Here is a 20,188-nt window from a genome sequence, read left to right on the forward strand (position 1 = left end):
TTCTCTACTCACCTGTAGTATCTTTCCCTTCCTGTTTCAGATACCTTAGCATTGCACTCATACTCCATTTGTTCCCATAATCTTCCACTTCAGGGTCATCACAGCTATGACCAAAGAAATAGATTTCACACTTTCAGGAACTTCAGTATAATGTCTCATATTTCTGTTTAAATGTCAATTTACAAGTTTTGGGGTTTTGTATTAATTATTGTTGACAAATGTTTAACAGAAATAAACAATTTGGGTCAAGTCTTACAAGTAGCATGTAGAATCAAAGATCATCATCACCATTATTATTATTTTATTAATCACCTTCTAGGCAAGCATTTCAAGGGAAAGTACAATTAAAACAGCAAAAAAAGTTAACAACACACAAAACAGCCAATACCTTTAAAACAAAACTAAGACAATACAAAATAGAGACTCGTGGCAAATACACATTTATTCAACTGGGAAAGCCTGTAGGAACAAGAATGTCTTCAATTGTTTCTGGAAAGTGCCAAAAGTGGATGTCTGTCATATCTCAACAGTAATGCTGTTCTGCAGAACAGAGGCAGCTACACTAAAAAAGACTGATTCAAGTTACCACAGAGGGGGGCGGCTGAGATCTTTGAAGCTTGCAGAAGAAACCTTCCCGCAGACCACAGAGATCTACTGGGTTAAGGTGGTCTCTAAATCAGTGTCTGCATCAATTTAAGACAGCCACAACAAAATACTAGTTTTGTTTTTTAGTGCTTCATTATTCAATGTATTATATGTATTAACTGCTGTAAGCTACTTTGTGGGGGCGGGGTGTAACAGAATAAAAATATATTTAAATAAATAAATATCATGGCTTTGGCTGCTTTTCTCTGGACAACTGAAAACTCAAAAACTCCTCAGCAAAATGTAAGTACCTGACATAGTCACCACTCTTCTTGTTGACACTGTAGTTTGTTAAATGCATGAATTGGTTCTTAATATTCTTTGCTCCCTGGTCATATCTCACAGTTGCAAACCTACAAAACAAGAACCAAGACTACAACAATAATTCAAAGCATAGCAGGCCAATTGTCCCATCATCTTTTATCTAGAGATTGGGGAATGGCTAGATATTACTTTCTCCCCTCACCTATACATCTGATGAAAGCTAGCTGCCAACTTCCATGCTTCCTCCCCAAACCCATCCCTCATCCCACCATATCAGAAATTGCTATCATCTCTTTTTCACAGTCTCTTATCCACTACCAAATTGCAATGGGCTATTTGCAGTCTTATCCAGGAAACACACATACATTTAGAAACAGCAGTGCGACTGAATTCATTATCTGTTCTGCCAACATCAGTAACAGGAACCATCTTTGATTAATTATTTTTTCTGTTTGTGTCACATAATTGGACTTATGTGAACAAATTGATTGAAGAACCCCATCCTCAATGCAGGAAGCAGTTTAAACGACTTTTAAACCATTTAACTCCATATGGACACAGGAATAACAATTGAACAGGAATGTGGAGTGGAAAATTTGTCAATGCTTTATTTTTCAACTAAAAAATGTTCTGTTTCTTAAGTTAATTAGGAACAATTGAGGGATACCAAATGCAAATAATTTATTAGGCCAGCCTGGCAGTTTCAGCATTTTTAGCCTAGTGTTCTAAATACAAGTAAAATAAACACGTTAAATCAGATCTTGCTCAGGGGCATCAGAAAATTCGATGCAAATTAATTTGCAACTCAAAGTTTTATAGAAAATCCAATATCATTGCAAACGAATGATGGAACTTAAATGGAATGAGGACACACAAATGGCATTATGGTATATAAACCATGCCAAGGAAATTAAAGTGGGGAGAGCTCTTCCCCATAAGTCTGTTGGTCTCCAAACTGACTCCTGCTTTGAGATCAGCAGAAGAGGTCCTGCTAATGGTTCTACCACCAGGTATAGCCTGTAAGCTGGTTGCCCAAGACTGAGCCTTCATGGTAGTGGCACCCTGGTTATAGAATTCCCTCTAGGAGGTTTCCCACACTGAAAATTTTCAGATGTCAACGAAACATATTTATTCATCTGGGCTGTGGGAAACTAAATAAGCCCTGGAAGCCAGTAGCTGGTATGGTGGGCTGGCTGCGTTACATTAGGCTTCTTGTTTTAGACAATCAAGCTTTAAGGAGTTTTACTTTGATTTTTGTATTGCAACATTGCTGTGCACCCCCTGGGCTCCTACAGGAGGAAAGACTGACTGTATATAAACACAAACAACTTGGCCCAGTGTACCATTTTGAATGCCACTCCAAATTCTCCATACTTCTTCAGTCAGATCTATGTAATCTCCTAATGGGTACATAATTTATTACTTGTAGAGTATGAGACTCTTAATCACAAGGCTGTGGGTTCAAGCCCCACGTTGGGCAAAAGATTCCTGCATTGCAGGGGGTTGGACTAGATGACCCTCGTGGTCCCTTCCAACTCTACAATTCTATTATTATTAGTTGCTTACTACAAAAAAGTTTCTAAGCCACTTACAAAAAAATGAAGAACCATTTTCAAATTCTAGCTACTACTTCACATGCATAAAAACAGATAGCACCAACATTCTTATATCCTGTCAATAAGCCCAACGCTCTTCAATGTAGGAAACCAATAGTGGTATTCTGTTTCATACTAGCTTAACCGATCGAGGCATGCTCAGTAGTAGCAAGAAGTACAAAATACTGTTGCTCAAAACTGATATGTTTGCTATAACCTAGGAGGTGGGGGGAGAGAGAGAAAGGAGGATCATGAGACCAACTGCAATCCCCCCACTGCTTAAGCTAGCTACATTCCCCAAACATCAAGGGCCTGCCAGGCAGGGGTTACTGAAAAGGGGACTGGGCTGCTGTAACAGGCTCTGGCCACAACACAGTCTATGAGGTAATGTGAATTCCTTGGCTCACAGTAAGTACCTGAATTCTTTGGAAACCACAGGAATCCAGCAGAGAAAAGGTAAATATCTCCATGGAGCCAGTGCTAATTAGCAAGCAGGACTACCAAAGGAGAGGGCACTAGGGGGCTTAGGGAACAGGAAAGCAGCACACTGTCAGGCACTGCGAGGTTCTGCTGCCTGCTCCTTCATTTCAGAGCATAGTTGCACAGCCACGTCCTTTTCCCACCCCTTCTCCTGCTGGGGCCCCTCTGAAGCACATTTGGTTTTCTGCTCAACCCATTGTATTTCCACAAAACGACTCTGCGTTTTCTCCGCAGATCAGCACTGGTCCAACTACAAATGTCTGCCTGGAAGAGTTTAGGCCCCAAAATATAGCTTTTTAAAACTTGATATTTTAAAATAACTGACTTTTTCCCTTTGACTCCAAACAAAGAAAAACTAAGTTGAGGAAGAAACTTGCAAAACCTGTGCCTGAGTGCCCCCTACTGGCACTTCACTGCTGTCAGAAGTTTGCGCACAATCCGAAACCAGCAAACATGAAGAGCACAGGCTACTAAAGAACACAAAAGCCCACAAAAGGAGGTGGCAACAACATTCACTTTGCAAAGGTACGTTACACAAAAAATTACCAGCATGCATCTAAGCCTTTGCACTTTGTTTTGATTGTGTATAATGGGTTGTTTTAAGATGCACCACAGAAGCTGCCTGTTGTGCTGTGATATTCAAGTGTAAAGTTGATTCCTCCCCCCCCCCAAAAAAAAAAATCAGTTCACAATTAAGTATGTTCACTTGATAAGTGAACTGCTCTGAGATTGGAGAGCAGAAGGGAAACATACCGTGACTTCTGCCATTGACCAGAGGGCCAAGGGCCACTGGGAAGCCACAGCCCTTGCCTCCCAGGAATAACATCAAGGCAAGAGGGAAACCAACTTGGCCTCATCCATCAGCCAGAGACGAAGCAGCTGCAGGGAGTTCGCTTCCCCCTTTACAGCCTGAAAGAACACGCAGCTCCAGCTGCCTGTTGCCCTGGAACTGTAGAAGCAAGAGGAAAGAACACTCTGGCCCCAGCTATCAGCCAAAGAAACAAGAGCCACCATTTGCTATTCAAGCAAGAACACCAGCAAAAGGGAAGACCAGCATGAATAAAAACAAATGCCTGCTTATATAGTTCACCACTTTGTTCTGGCCTTGAAGAACTGATCTCCCTCCTCTACCTTTTCCCTCCACTCCTTTCACTTTTGTGGGTTTGTTTGTTTTTAAGTTAGTATGCCTAATATCAGGGCCTCTCTCTTATTCTTACTGATGTGAGCCACTTTAGGAGACAATAATTTCTGGAAAATTCAATAAATAAATCTACTTCAGGTGAGGCGATAAGAGACAAATGCCAAGTTCATTAGGAGGAGTAGGGACAAAAGAGGTTAATCACAAATATACCTTCCACTTTAAAGTATCAGATTGTTACATGCAAAGGAGGCCCAGAGCTAGAATGGAAAGTTGCTCTGGAACAAGTCAAAATATATGACACAGTGTGCAACCCATTTGCCCATATCAAACAAGAGAGGACCACTGTCCCATAACACTACGTACTAAGGACACCACAACTTCTTCCTAAATTCCAACTTCTTCCTAAACAAGGGGAGCAACATTCTGCTTTTATCCCATATTATCTCACATGCAGTATTGTTGCGCCACTTCCTACAAGTCATTGCATACTGCCTCTAGTTCTTAATATAGCTACTGAAGAAAGGCTGTGGAATGCTTAAACTTTTCAAACCAAGTCCTCAATTAAAATAATGAGTCGGACACATTCCTGACCTGGTGTAAAACACCTTCCTATGTTTCTTTAGTATAGGTTTCTTGGCATTTTGGCCAGAGACGGAAATATGTGGACAAAAGAGTTGTAACCTGATGGCGCCAAAGTCATGAAAGCTTTCCCTTGTGCCTATACTCACAAATTCAGGAAAGACAAAAACTTTGGAAGGCAATGAAAGCCTTAAAGTCCACTACTGCCACCTCAAGGCCACAGTCAGGAAATGGCATTTCATTCACTAATTCATACCGTATTTTTCCATGTACAGTATAAGACTAGGGGGTTTTTTTACCAGAAAATTAGGTTTAACGTTGGGGCTTGTCTTATACATGGGTAGTGCTAAGGGGTGTTTTCTTAATTTGGAATCCCCAAATTATACATGAAAAAATACGGTATGTTCCATAATTCCCTGTCATTGCTGAGGCTGCTTGAATTTCAGCCAGTAGCTAAGCTCAGCAGATTCTCCACTAGAGACTGCCCCTAACACTTGGGGCTTGAGAAGAATAGGACAGGAAACGAATGGAAATGCACTCATAATGAGAGAAAATAATTTTTATCTAGATACTTTATAAGCATTGATTCATCATTCCCAACTTCCAAAAGCTGAGTAGGATTACCAAGAGACCTCTTCAATATCTTAAGAGACAGTCACAAAATGAAATTAAGACACCTGACTGATCAACTTTGTGGAGCAAAATATTTGCCTTCTACAGCATGGGACACAGAACCGACACCTACCTGGCCAGACCTTCCTCATAGAGGTAGATGACAAGGGGGTCATAGGATGTCACCAGAACATATAGCCGCACATCAAATTTGAAATCTGAAAAAGGAACAACACTGTTCAGTGGCCACAAATTGTTCAAAAATTGAACCTAACTAAGAGTTGAGAACAACAGGGTCAGGGGATCAGATATTTCCAGTGAGTATTCCTGAATAGTGATGCTTTGTGAGTTTGGATGACACAACTGTAGTTTTAAAGGGGTGAATGCTTCACAACAGAATCAAACCGAATTGTTTTCCTATTATTCAATAGCCAGGTTCAAATCACCACTCAGTTCTGTAGCTCATCGGGGGACTGGGCCGACTGCTATCTCTCAGCCTAATGTGCTTCATAGGGTTATTGAAAGAAAGTGGCAGAGGGCTAGAACCACATATGCTGCCTTGAGCTTCCTGGAAGCAATGTAGGATATAAATATAATACATCAATAAATAAAATTCTGAAGCCTCCACATACATCTCCTGAAGGAAAAGTTAACTCAGACACAAACTCACCATCTATGAGTAAAGGGTTGTTGATGTAGCGGGAGACCAAGATGTTCTCTTCAAGGGAAATCTGACTTGGCTACAGGAAGAAACAGATAGCACATTGGAGTGAAGAACAGGACATCTGAATGCTAGCAGACTGTCCCCCAATTGCTGCATGCCAGGGAATGTTTGCCTGATTACTAGGTTAACCAAACACTGTGGCAAAAGCTATTGGGTCGTATCCAATGAAGCTATCCCACTTATGCAAGAATTTGCTCAATAGAACTTTACATCCCTCAGGCCCTTTCCCAAATTCACCTCCAGGGGGTTGCGTAAAAACCCTGAACAGATTCAGGAGGCACGTGGGGCGAGTAGATAAAAATATGATTGGCAGTGCAACAAGTGAAAAGGGAGAATTTATCCTCTTAAATACACACACACCACCATCTGAATGAAATTTGTCCCCCTAAAACAGAAATAGGCAAACTCAGCCCTCCAGATGTTTTGGAACTACAACTCTCATCATCTCTAGCTAACACGACCAGTGGTCAGGGATGATGGGAGTTGTACAGTGGTACCTCGTGTTACAAACACCTCGGGTTACAAACACTTCGGGTTACAGACTCCGCTAACCTGGAAGTAGTACCTCAGATTAAGAACTTTGCCCCAGGATGAGAACAGAAATCGTGTGTTGGCGGCGCAGCAGGCCCCATTAGCTAAAGTGGTACCTCAGGTTAAGAACGGTTTCAGGTTAAGAATGGACCTTCCGGAACGAATTAAGTTCGTAACCAGAGGTACCACTGTAGTCCCAAAACATCTGGAGGGCCAAGTTTGCCTATGCCTGCCCTAAAACATTTGGAGATGGAGAAATGAGATTGCCCACATGGTTGCAGAAAGTTATTTTGATTCCAAAAATCTTGAAACAGAGTTGCTATTCCACTTGCAGCTTAGAGCAGAATAGCAAGAATTACCAGTAAGTGCTGCAAAACTGTCTTTATATGAATGCATCCTTGTTATTGTATATAAAGATATGCAAATATCAAACACTAAGTTCAACATTTTCAGAGATTATCCATCTTCATATAATACAAATGCATCAGAGAGCAAAATAGAAGGTAGCTTATTAACAAGCCTGTTTTCTCCTGCTTTGGAGTCTAGGACCTGAACCAATGGATTTAAGTGATAAGAAAGGAGATCCCAACTAAACATCAGGAAGAACTTTCTGATGGTAACAGCTGTTCGGCAGTGGAACAGACTCCCATTAGAGGTGGTGGACTCTTTTTTCCTTGGAGGTTTATAAGCAGAGGCTGTATGATGTAGTTGAGATTCCTGCATTGAGGGGTTGAACTAGATGACCCTCGGGGTCCCTCCCAACTCTACAATTCTATGATTCTACACAATCAAAGGGCTCCCTCTCATATCAAAACTGGATCAGAATTAAGTGGTGGTGTTTCTCCCTTTCAAGTTTTTAATATTATTCTTTCCTTCCAGCAAAAACTGGAATTGTTGACCACATTGCTATGAATGAGGCCTCTGTAACAGGAACTAAAGCTGCAATCCTATGCAGACTTACCTAGGAGCAGCCTCCACTAAACACAGTGGGACAAATTTCTAAGTAAGCATGCATAGGATTCAGGCTGCACAACATCAGCAGAGAAAACAACTTCCTTACATAATGCTTTCTGCACCACAGTCCAAATGCCAAACTAGGCCATTCTGTCCAAGGCTTTGAACTGTGAGCACAGAAAAGAACTGTGTGCGACAACTATGATACTTGTGATAGTTCAATATAGTAAAAGCTAATGTGATAAAGTCATGATCAAGGGCTCATATTTTGACAGGAATAGACTGCATGTGGATAAGTCTGAGGGCTGCAACATCCTGAAAGCACAGAACACGGATATAGTTTCTAACAGCAATAAAGATAATCAAGTCTAAAGTGGCTTTCCTATGTAGCAACCACTATTCAAATAAGTTTGGGCATGAACAAGTTAACTGCAGCCAACTGGAAAACTTTGTATTTATCTAGAGTGACACACAGAAACAAAAGCATCCCCTATTATCTGCAGGAGATTAAGGCGATTTAAGAATGAGATTCTAGAGAGCACTCGCTAAAGAAGGAGTAGGACATTTGACAGATCTGTGGGTTTAACAATCCTGGAAGAACCAGATATTATGGGAAATAAGCTTAGAGTGCCTTTCTCCAGGTTCTGACCCTTTGTTCACATATGTCTTTCCTTGAAGTGGAGAATAAAATCTTGTGCAGCTCTGGAAACAGTTGCTTCATGCACTTGGCTAGCAGCTGCCTTATTCCATGGGAAAGGAGCCAGGCTGAGAACATATGAGACAAACTGGCCCCTTCAATATGGGGAAGAGAGAGATATATATGAGTGAAAGCAGTGACTCACTGGTCAGTTTTATAGTTTGCCTATTAGTTTTAGGGGACACACACATAAACTTTCCTATCCATTATGGCTCCTTTCACGACTAGTGATAGACAAGGTAGTTAAAACAGTCAACAGTGAATTTGCTACACTGTTCTCCATGGGTGAAATCTATTTACCAAGTGCTAATCTGTGCTGAATGCAATAGATTCAGGTGAGCTAGTTACCTATAGCAAAAATGTCACCACACCCTTGCTTCTCCAGATTTCTGATCAAGTGCTTGGTAAAATTTGCCTCACCATACAGACAACTAGCCTAACATATGAGTGTATGGTCAACAGGACCCCATTACCATCTGATAGCCGCTTCTAATCATTCTGTGGCTGCCCTAAATGTATGGTAACTTTTGCACTATGAACCTCAAGATATGTCCACTTGCCAGAATGGGGATGTGTCTGTTAAGAAGTAACATTAGCCAACAAACGAGTAATCTCAGTTCAGAAGATGAGAATGCACAGAACAGCAACCACCTGAACATAACTGCTCCTAGACTTACAAAGTTTTTCTGAATCTACCCCTCTTCTACTGGATACACCCCTGAAAAGATATTCCTATAACCTCTCTGGCAATATGGCGGGAGTCACCTAATCAGCCCTGTCAAGGGAAGCCCTGCACAAAGTTAGTGCTTGTGCAACGGAACTTTCCCCCACCTCCCACAGCACCTCCCACTACAAAAAAAAATTGGCTCTTGGGGAGTCAGGAGAACCCCCAGAAAGGCACACAATGGGAGAGGGCATTGTTCCCCCTGGCAAGCTGGAATGCTTGCACAATGGGAACAACTGGAATTTCACCCAGGAAATTCACTCACAGTTTTAAAACATTCATGTCCCAAGTCAAAGGTCTTATATACACTACTTCCTTGGTATCCAAGACTCAGACATCCTTCACATGTTAAGTAGCAACCAAAACAGTAACACCTATTCTGCTTGCTCCGTCTAAGCTCTGTTGTTAGCATTTGACAAACCAAATAAACAACATCTAACTATCTAATAATTTGCTTAACTGATACAAGTGACAGGGAACAGGACAAGTGCAGCAAAACAGTACCATACTAAGTGTGTTGCTCCTAACAGTCTGAACATTTATGTGGAGGCCAAAACGTTATCATGAAATGTTATCACTACTCAAAGATGCAAGCGACTTATTAAGCTTGGTATATTTAAGTGCTTACATTGTTGATCAAATAGACACCTCGTCCTCTAGAAGATGCCACAGGTTTCACTATCCAGGGTCCCCTATCCTTTGAATAGGAACCTGGTTGAGAAAGAATAAAAATCACAAACACTATCAAATGCTTTACCAAAAGGTTTACCAGACATTGCCACAGCTTCCAGCAATGACTGAATGGAATTTCAGCAGTACTTACGGGCCTCTTTTAGCCAGTCTTTATATGAACTGCTAAAAATTGCCACAGGTGTCTTTTCATTCTGCATCTTTCCTCCTCACTTTATACTCAGTTTGGTCACAGATAGCGACACACAGCAATTATGGGATTTGGAAAATTCACTTGCTTGGTTTGTACTTAGCATAGAAAGCTACCTTATTCTGAGTGAGATCATTGGTGCATCTACAGCTGTATTGTCCACCCTAACCCGCAGCAGCTCTTCAGGATTTCCAACAGGGTTCTCTCCCAGCCCTACCTACAGATGCCAGAGGTGGAACCTGGGACTTCCTCCATGCAAAACGGATACTCTACCACTGAGCTACAGGCCATTCCCCTGTGACTTATGCCTAAATGATCAAGTGTGCCACTGCACAGGGAAACTTGTGCTGCTTCACTCCTGCTGCACTACCAGCACCCAAGCCATGGTTTGCCTTAGAGCTATGTCCAAACGCAGGCTCGTGGTTTGTTATCTCCCAACCCATAAGCAGTAAGCAAAGTACAAACTTTGGTTACCGATCAAATTTTGTGAACCCCTGTTTGGACATAACGCTAAGTCAAAGTACTGCAACAGCAGCAGGGGAGGAGCAAAGCAGACACAATTCTCTCTCTGTGCACCAGCATGCTTGCTCATTCACAATAAGCCATGGTTTGGCTTATGGCTATGTGCAATGTGCAAACCAGACTAAAGTAAGCACAGAGCTCGGGAACCACCCCCTTGTTACACTCAAATGGCTGGTGATTTTTTTAAAAAATTAAGGCTTAGGACTCCAAGTCATGTGCCTTAGTATGGAGGAACAGAGATGTCCCACATTTAAATATCTATTTCCCAGGTTTTCCCAATGCATGATTGACCTCCACTGCAAGGATTCAAAGGGTTAAGAGAGGACTTTTCCTAGGGGAGTCATTGAAATATCATGAGTGTCAGTGTCAAAAGCTGACATACATTTTGTCTCCTGGAGCACCAGGAAAGTCATAAAATGAAAAATGAAAAACACTTCCCGACTTTACTTAATACTTGGTCACTTTGATTCAGTCACTTACAGCAAAACTCTTGATATTCAGCAGGGAGAATGAAGGTCTGAGGGAGCACATGGAAGGTTTTGAATCCATAGGTTTGCTGCATGCGAATGATGTTCTTGTACAATCTGTCCTTTCGAGTTAATTCATAAGACCTGAAGAGATGTACATGCAGTTTTCAGATGTCGCCTCTTTGTGAGGATCTTTGAAAATTAATTACCTTAACACTCACAAGTTTTAAGGAGCACAAGGAACTTGCACAATTCTAGCTTGCTCTCTTGCTACTGTCAGTCTGAAGACAACATAAAGGTCTGCAGTCACCAACTGATCATTGACTCTGTCCTATTGAAGGCATTCTAAAGGATGGTATGAAACTACTTTTATTAAGTGTTTTTATGAAAGCTTTACTGAGCATGAGGACTTTGGGGACGGGAATTTATAAATCTCATTTGTCCCAATTTTCTACATAAGCTATAAGAGAGACTGAAGTATAATATAGTGTATATTCAAGTCACACTGCTTATTTGCACCCTTTTATAGAGGCATTTCTATGCAGTCATCACATATCCCCTTACCTGGGAAAGTGGTTGACCTTTTGAATATCTGTGAGGGTTCGTAGAATGTAGGGTTTCAGATGGGATCCTGTCCACATAAGGTTATACTCATTGCTGCTTGGGTGTACCTAGACATGACAAGGAAGTTGGGGGAAAGTATATTACCAACCAAACAAGACACTAGATTCCAAAATAAAAACTATTCACACAGCCAGTATTAATCCACCTCCACAAGATTTGTTTCTTCGGGTATGTATACAATTTGTAGGTTTCAAAATATCATACTATACAAAAGGATTGTACATTATAATGTTATCATGTTAGAAACGGTATATATGACAAGCTACCAAATGCAGGAGTGCGCTTTGTCATGCTTTTTGTTTGAACAGCTGTACCTTAACACACTCCATGCTCTGAACTATATCTGTCTCTTGGCTCTAAGAGCAGGCAAACTTAATTGGACTTTCAGTCTCTTCATATTTAACAAGTCCTGATGAACACACCTCACGGAATCCATGAGCTGACAAAATGCTCCGCACCAGGCGACTGTCTGTTCTCACAATCTTAAAAGACAAACGATAGCGCTCTGTGAAGAAAGTATCACAAATTAGTAACACCACCCCAGCCACATTATATTTCACTGGCTGCCAAAGGGAAACAGTGTTAGGGAACTTGACACATTCCATTACAGTGGTGCCTCGCAAGACGAAATTAATTCATTCCGCGAGTTTTGTCGGCTTGCGATTTTTTTCGTCTTGCAAAGCACGGTGTTGGGAAAGTTTTGGAAAAGCTTCAAAAATCACCAAAGTCTTTAAAAACCTCAAAAAAGGCTACCACGCCGCGTTCTATGAGTTGCTCCTCGAAGTCAAGTCGCAACTGTATTAACGGTGTTAAGAAAAAGGAAACAAACTTGCAAGACGTTTCCGTCCTGCGAAGCAAGCCCATAGGGAAAATCGTCTTGCGAAGCAGCTCAAAAAACAAAAAACCCTTTCGTCTTGCGAGTTTTTTGTCTTGCGAGGGATTCGTCTTGCGAGGTACCACTGTATTCCTACACTACTACTACTTATTATTATTGTTGTTGTTGTTGTTGTTAAATGGGATGCAGCAAAACCAATAAGGGTAAATTACAAAATTCACCCTGGCCCTCCCTCCCTCCCTCTTTCTTTTTCCCACCTGTTTGTTTAATCAGTTAATTTACTGTTGCTGCACAAGAACGAGCCTATGAACTTCTTAGACTTCCAAACAATGTTCAGCACTTTTAAACTCCTGTTGTTTTCAACAGACATTTTCAGTGCATGTTTAAATTCTTCTCTTAAGAACTTAGAAGGTTGTAACTTGATTGTTTTGATTTATTTATTTATAGTCAAAGCAACACATAACTCTAATATGTCAAGAGCCATTTCATTTATTTATATGACAAGAAGAAAAATACAGGTAATTTCATTTTATATACTCTTGATGAGATAATGAGTTGCATAAAACCACATTTACCCCCAATCAAGCGGATGTAACTGTCCTTGGTTAGAATAGCTTCTGCATGAAATACCAGGATTGGGATCCTTCTGAATCCACCTGTCCACATGATGCATGGGTGCTCCCTAAAATGGCAAAACACATTTATGAACATATACAGGAAAATGCTAATTATGAAGAGAGTCAGAATACCTGCATACAGCAATCCCTATGTAGATTAAAACTACTTAAAAGCAAAATATAAGCCTCAAGATTCAGAAACATAAAAACAGCAGTTAACACTCTTATGACAAACATTTATTGCTGAAGCGTACAGCTAAAATATACACATCTCATTAAAATCTGGTTATCTCCCATTCTTACTTATAATACATTGAACTTTAGCAATTGAGGCGAATGCAATTTTCCTTTTCCTTTTTTCTGATCCAACATTTAAAGCAAGGCATTAAAATGCTTATGAGGGAAAGAGAGATTATTTTGATATTTTATGTAGCATTAGATTGGGCTACAATGTTCAAAGAATTATTCCAAGACAAACCCTTACATTTTCTGCGTGCAGTTCAAGTTATAAACTGGCCAGGTATCGTGGCAACCCATGCTTAGGCAACACCTCAGCAAGTCAAATGGCAACACATTACTACACTAAGGTTACATCTCAGCTCAAACACAGAGATGTTGACATTTGTACAGTTACCATACAGCAAAAGGCTTAATTCAGTCTAGAATGTTGCGTAGCAACGCAGAAAAATAAGAAAAAGTGGAGTTGGAAGAAGAAAAGCCAGGGTATAGCATGTGGCAATGTAGAAGGAAATTAATCTTACTTATAAATTAAGCAAGTCATCATATGCAGAAATGCTTTTGTTTTATCAATATTTCTATTACGTAAAATTAAAATTTGGATATTTGGGTGGTCTGATAACTATACAGCATGCACCAAAAACTTCACAACAAGTTTCTAGTAAGACAGGGGTCATTATATACCCATCTTCCAGTATTACCCTGTGCTAAAAGACATGTTAGAAAGAGAAAGGAGGAACGCTTAGATATTCCCCTCACACCAGTTTCACCTCTTTTCTCTCCAAAATAACATATAAGCTGGGAGGTGGGGTGCAGTAAATTAAGAGATCTCCTACATGGCTTATATTCTGCCCAAAAACAAAATGATACAAAAACACATGCTAGTTCAAGACTCCCATTAAGGAACAGGAAGGAAAATTAGGATGTACAAGGACTCAATTGCAAGTAGGCACTTTTGCCTTTGTTAAAGTATTAAGAAAAACATGCTGTTGTTTAAGAGTATACTATGCAGGTACATAAACTGACAAGCAGACCAAGAATAATAATGTTTCTTGCTACAAATACAAAGCAATGCATTTACAGTCTTGAAGCGGTGAGTGTACTTTTCAGCTGCTGCCTTAACAGTCCTAAAAACAGCAGCTTTAGTTTACTGTTGTTTTTAAGAGATTTCCAGCTCTCACATCACTGCTGTAAACTGTAAATGTGATAGCAGGCCATTCAAGCATATGTTACACAAGGAAGGAAGCCAAAATGCTTGATAGTCTATGTAGTGCTGTCAGCACATCAATATTTCAGCACTCTCCCCACATTTAATTATTTCAGAATTTAAAAAAGTAGTGCACAGCATATACAATATGTCCACCAACATTAAATATTTTCCACCTATAGATGGAGCATGCAAATTATTATATGCAGCATGCTGCTTAGCTAGAGCTCTCAAGCATATTTTCAATATGACCTACAAGTGCAAATAAGCTATTACAGACCCTTCACAAAAATAACCATTTGCCTTCATGTGAACACATGCCCTAGTCTAGGACAATTCTATCTATCTGCATAAAGTGCAAGGAGTCAATCACTGAAGGTGACTATACAGTTGTACACTTCCTTTCCCTTAAGTTCTTTTACACAGGATTCTTTTGTTTATTAGAATCCCACATCACCATGTCAGTATGAAGAACAATTTTGTGTCCTCTGATGCCCTAGGTTGTTCACCCTGAACACTGAGCTGGGTCAAGCAAAGATGTTAAGTCAAATATTTTTCATGCCTACTCTAACACCTTATGTAAGTGGGAACAGAGCCGAGACTGAAGGAAGGTACTTTAGGCTAATTCCTGTTCTGAGGATTTACACTAAGGACACCACAGCTCAGACACTAACACTCACCCTCTTCATGACCCTCAGTTTCCTGGAATAACATGCTGGAGGACAGCAGAATAATCCAGACATCTATGCACTGCAACCAGCTCAGTATTGCTTGAAGTATACTGAGAAAGATGTCTGGACATGCAGACTGGAGATCCCTACAACTGTGGCACTGATCCCATGCTATTCTGTGCACAGTGTGGTATTTCAGACAAAAAAGCAAATGCCTGCCAAAGCAGATTTGGTTGCAAGAAGGAAGGAAGGAAGATTTGGGCCTCAATAAGAAGAATACATAGAATCCCTAGCAGGATGTAACACACACACACACACACACACACACACACAGAGAGAGAGAGAGAGAGAGAGAGAGAGAGAGAGAGAGAGGATACCAGAAAAGTGTTATGGGCATTCCCATCCGATCTGAGGTATGATCCATGTCCCTTTCAAGTCAGCAGGCAAAACTCTGACTTATTTAAATAAATTAAAATAGCAAGCTTAGAAAAAATAGTGTTCACAGTGTATATCAGTAGTCAAATAAAAGACAGCTGAGAGAGTAAGGTTGTTCAAGTAACCAGATCAAGTTATTACTTATCACTTCTAGAACACCTACAGTCTACTAAACACTTTACAGATATTTAAAAACAAGTATACCTGCCCTCTGGCCAACAATCCAATAAACATACTACAAAAGTAAAAAAGTAACCGGGAGGGAAGAGAAAATAATGCAGTTTTCAATTCTTAAGGTAAACGTAAAGGGACCCCTGACCATTAGGTCCAGTCGTGACCGACTCTGGGGTTGTGGTGCTCATCTCGCTTTATTGGCTGAGGGAGCCGGCATACAGCTTCTGGGTCATGTGGCCAGCATGACTAAGCCGCTTCTGGCGAACCAGAGCAGCGCACAGAAACACCGTTTACCTTCCCGCTAGAGTGGTACCTATTTATCTACTTGCACTTTGATGTGCTTTCAAACTGCTAGGTTGGCAGGAGCAGGGACAGAGCAACGGGAGCTCACCCTGTCGCGAGGATTCGAACCGCCGACCTTCTGATCGGCAAGTCCTAGGCTCTGTGGTTTAACCTATAGCGCCACCCGCGTCCCATTTTTCAATTCTTAATACTATGCAAATGATCTTATAGCAACAAGCTGGGATAGAAGTGCCATACATATTACTCAGGAATAGATACTGCTGCCACTTGATGCTAGTAGCATGACTGGTTAGCAAGAGGTTTTTTCTCTATTGTACCATTTCTCTATGGCTCAGGACTAACATTTTAGAAGATTCAGACCTCTACATATACAGCATATGAAACAGGATAAGGTTCCCAAACCTCTTGTATTTCAGTATCATCTTCTATTTACCTCCAAGCATTGACAGATCCAGAGCTGCTCAGGCTCTCAGGTTAGATGGATGTTCAAGTACAAACAATTTAGAGAAGCTAAGAAATCACTTGATGTTTCTCACCTTCTCTAAACATGAATACAGATGAGCACAAATCACTACCCACTCTCTAGCAAGCAGGGTTTTATCTCACTTGCCTTGTACTTTGGATAAGAAACAACAAAGTTTTTTCCAAACCACAGCACAGGTGAGAGAATAACCTCCACCTTTCAGAGTTCTCCATGCACTCCAAAAGACTTGGGGAAAGAGAGGGGGTTGGGGGCAACCACCAAAGGACCCATTAGTAAGTCATGGCAGTATCTGTTAAAGATGATCAACAACAAGATCATAAAAATTGGTGATAATTAAAGATAACCATCCAGAAAGAAGCCAGAGCCAGCCAAAGGCATATTGCAAAGGGCGAAAAGTTGCCTCCCAGGAGTCTATTATACATACAATAGCTCAGCAAACTATTTAATCTTATTTCAACATCCTTCACAGCACCCTAAGGGAAGGAGCCTAGTTTAGTGGATGAGGGAAAGGTTTGCATAGCACACACACAGAGCTCTCTCCAATCTGCCACCTGAGGCAGCTGTCTCACTCTGCCTCATGGTAACAATAATAATAATAATAATATTTATATCCTACCCATAACCCAGTGATAGTGCAAGTGCTTTGCATGTAGAAAATCCATCCATTTCAGTCCGGCTTTCGCCCTGGTCATGGGACCGAGATGGTTCTGACCACCCTAACAGATGACCGCTGTAGGCAGCTGGATCAAGGCGGGTCAGGGCCGCTGATTCTTGTAGATCTGTCAGCAGCCTTTGACATGGTCGATTACGAGCCACCGCCTTTTCGACGTGGGGATTTAGGGCACAGTCCTACAATGGCTGCGCTCTTTCCTTTCAGTTCAGGGACAGAGGGTAGCTCTAGGGAAGGAGTTGTCGTCACGGCACTCCTTGGTATGTGACGTGTCGCAGGGCACAATCATCTCCCCCCATGCTTTTTAATATCTTTATATGCCCCCTCACCCAGCTTGTCTGGAGTTTTGGTTTGGGTTGCCACCAGTATGCTGATGACACCCAACTTTATCTGTTGATGGACGGCCATCCTGACTTGGCCCCAGACACACTGATCAAGTGCTTGGAAGCTGTGGCTGGATGGCTGCGTGGGAGCCGGTTGAAGTTAAATCCTTCGAAGACCCTTTGGCTGGGTCGGGATGACATGGGGCTGGTGGGCCAACTCCCATCTCTTGCAGGGGCGCAATTAGTGCCAGCGCCTTCTGTCAAGAGTCTGGGTGTAATCTTTGACAACGCCCTTTCTATGGAGGTGCAGGTTATAGCTACAACAAAGGCGGCATTTTTCCATCTCCGCCATGCTAAGCATTTGGTCCCTTACCTCTCTCGCCCTGATCTTGCCACTGTGATCCATGCAACAGTCACCTCCAGGCTTGATTATTGTAATTCACTCTATGTGAGGCCGCCCTTGAAGCTGACCCAGAAACTCCAGTGGGTGCAGAATGCCGCAACGAGACTCCTTATGGGGTCCTTGATACAGAATCACATTCATCCAGTGCTATACCAGCTTCACTGGCTCCCGGCAGAGTACAGGATCAGGTTTAAGGTGCTGGTTTTAACCTTTAAAGCCTTATATGGCCTAGGACCCTCATATCTACGGGACCGCCTCTCCTGGTATGCTCCACGGAGGACCTTGCGGTCTGCAAATACTAACATCTTGGAAGTCCCGAGCCTCAAGGAGATTAGACTGGCCCTGGCCTGGTGGAACACTCTGTCACAAGAGACCAGGGCCCTGAGGGATTTGACATCTTTCCGCAGGGCCTGCAAGACGGAGCTGTTCCGCCAGGTCTTTGGTTGGGGTCTGACTCCCTCTCCCCTTTCATAAGAACGTGCATGAAAGTGGCCTCCCAATTTTTCTCACAGGCTCATATAAGTTCAGCACAAACAGTTGGGCCTGGTGAGCATTTAAGGTCCCCAACCCTTATCTGCGGGTTGCCATCTGACTGGATTTTATTCTGATCTTGATCTGATTTTAGGATGTATTTTAATTGATTGCCTGATTTTATGTTAATGTGTTATACATTTGATGTTAGCGGCTCTGAGCCCGGTTTTGGATGGGGAGGGCGGGGTATAAATAAAATTATTATTATTATTATTATTATTATTATATGCAGTTAAAGGATCAGAGAGCAAGAAAGACCTTGGAGAGTCACAGTCAGTCAGAGTAGAGAACACTGGACTACATGGACAAACAGTCTGATCTGGTATAACGCAGCTTTGTATGTTCATGTATGACTATTCCATCTTCCTGACTCCAGAATTACAGGAGAACACAGCTTTTCAGGCTCTAAAAGAATACTCAGGTGCAAGTTGAAAACTGATCTTTCATGAATTGCAACCAACCAACAACCCCCACCCTTTTAACAATGAGAAATAATCTTCCAAGTATGGATGATGAGATGCAAGATGTACAGTTTCAATGTCATATACAGGTACCATGTTAACTCACTCTGGTCCTTCCACCACTTCCTCTTCCTCTGAGGACGAATCTGTTTCTTCCAAGTCCCGAGCCATTCCAACGGGCATTTCCTGTGGACGTTTTCATACAGCCCAGAAACGGTGGCCTCTCAAACTCTCCCCCGTAGAATCAGTAAACCTATCCACCAGTGCTGTTTTCTACAACAACAACAATAAAATGACTGCTTTGAGTAAACTGCAGATATGGAGTGCCCTGACATTATATCCTCCCTTACAAAAAAAGTCAGGGTGGTGTCATGACAAGAGTGCTGAATCTGGGTAGCGAGAACATAAGTAATAATCCCCCTCAACCGCAATGCTTATGAGCGAAGTTACTATTTCACAATATTGCTGAGTGGATAAAATATGATAACCACCCTGAGCTTATTAGAGAAAGGGGAGGATACCAATATGAATAATTAATACTCTCTAACAGACCACCTTTAATACTGATCTAAGCCATATTTTCACAGGGGCTTCATGCAGAAATGGCAACAGTGCCTCCTGCATTTTGAGAACGCTTATCTATTCTTACTTATTTTATTTGTATTTCTGTATAGTGCATGGCATTATCTTGATGCTCAGAGGTTTATAAATATACCTGATAAAATTAAATGAATAAATAACTGGCAGAAGGCTGTACTATGATTGTCTTCCTCCTCCAGGTGAGTTGAGTTACACTACTTGTACCGCTATGGGAATCCACACTTAAAATATCCACTCCAGTCACAACCTGACAGTTGCATATATCCTTATCCCAGACACGTTGACATATATCGCCCACTAATTCACCGGCTCTAATCTACCGTCTTGAAAGATTATACAATATACCATAGACTGGAAGGGGAGAGCTGAGAGAGGCGCCTGTGCTGAAAACTTGCCGGTTGTCAGAAATTCAACTCAGATTCAGCTCAGCACCGTTTCCTTATCAACTTTTTATTCGGTTCACACTCTCCTACTGTGACTTTTGGGGCTCTTTCCCCGGCAGCCCGAGGCAAGCTTTCCTACAGGTCCTTCCTCAAAATGAAACTCAAATCCCTCCCCATACACACGACAGTGGGATAACGTCGCTCCGCAACCCAAAACTGCGGAGTTTGCTCAAAACAAGAAGTTTAATTTTAATCAGGCAGCCCTAGGGACTGAGGTGCAGGGACACCGAGGGGAGGAGGGGGGAGACACTGCAAGTGGGTAGCGACGTCTCTCAGCCCCAACTTGAAGCGCACACCGTTCCCACAGGACGCATTTGCCCCTCAAACGGGGTCTGTAGGGGAGTGAAAGTGTGAG

General features: G+C 41.7%; 1 protein-coding gene across 4 annotated transcripts in view; it reads right to left on the reverse strand.

Moving 5' to 3' along the window:
- The window catches only part of TTLL5 (tubulin tyrosine ligase like 5), a 116,094-nt gene that overhangs the window by 95,464 nt on the left and 442 nt on the right, over positions 1–20,188 (reverse strand). For all 4 annotated transcript variants that reach the window (XM_081172412.1, XM_081172414.1, XM_081172413.1 and 1 more), the window contains exons 2-11: positions 18,897–19,063; positions 12,850–12,956; positions 11,862–11,944; positions 11,380–11,486; positions 10,829–10,959; positions 9,575–9,657; positions 5,987–6,056; positions 5,450–5,534; positions 897–998; positions 13–104 (exon numbers count right to left, since the gene is read on the reverse strand). In XM_081172412.1, coding sequence (XP_081028538.1) covers positions 13–104; positions 897–998; positions 5,450–5,534; positions 5,987–6,056; positions 9,575–9,657; positions 10,829–10,959; positions 11,380–11,486; positions 11,862–11,944; positions 12,850–12,956; positions 18,897–18,973 — 937 coding nt within the window. In that variant the 5' untranslated portion in view covers positions 18,974–19,063. The remainder of the gene's footprint in view (positions 1–12; positions 105–896; positions 999–5,449; positions 5,535–5,986; positions 6,057–9,574; positions 9,658–10,828; positions 10,960–11,379; positions 11,487–11,861; positions 11,945–12,849; positions 12,957–18,896; positions 19,064–20,188) is intronic.

The sequence above is a fragment of the Podarcis bocagei genome (genome assembly GCF_964188305.1).
Source record: "Podarcis bocagei genome assembly, chromosome: 1".
In the NCBI taxonomy this organism is placed as follows: domain Eukaryota; kingdom Metazoa; phylum Chordata; class Lepidosauria; order Squamata; family Lacertidae; genus Podarcis; species Podarcis bocagei.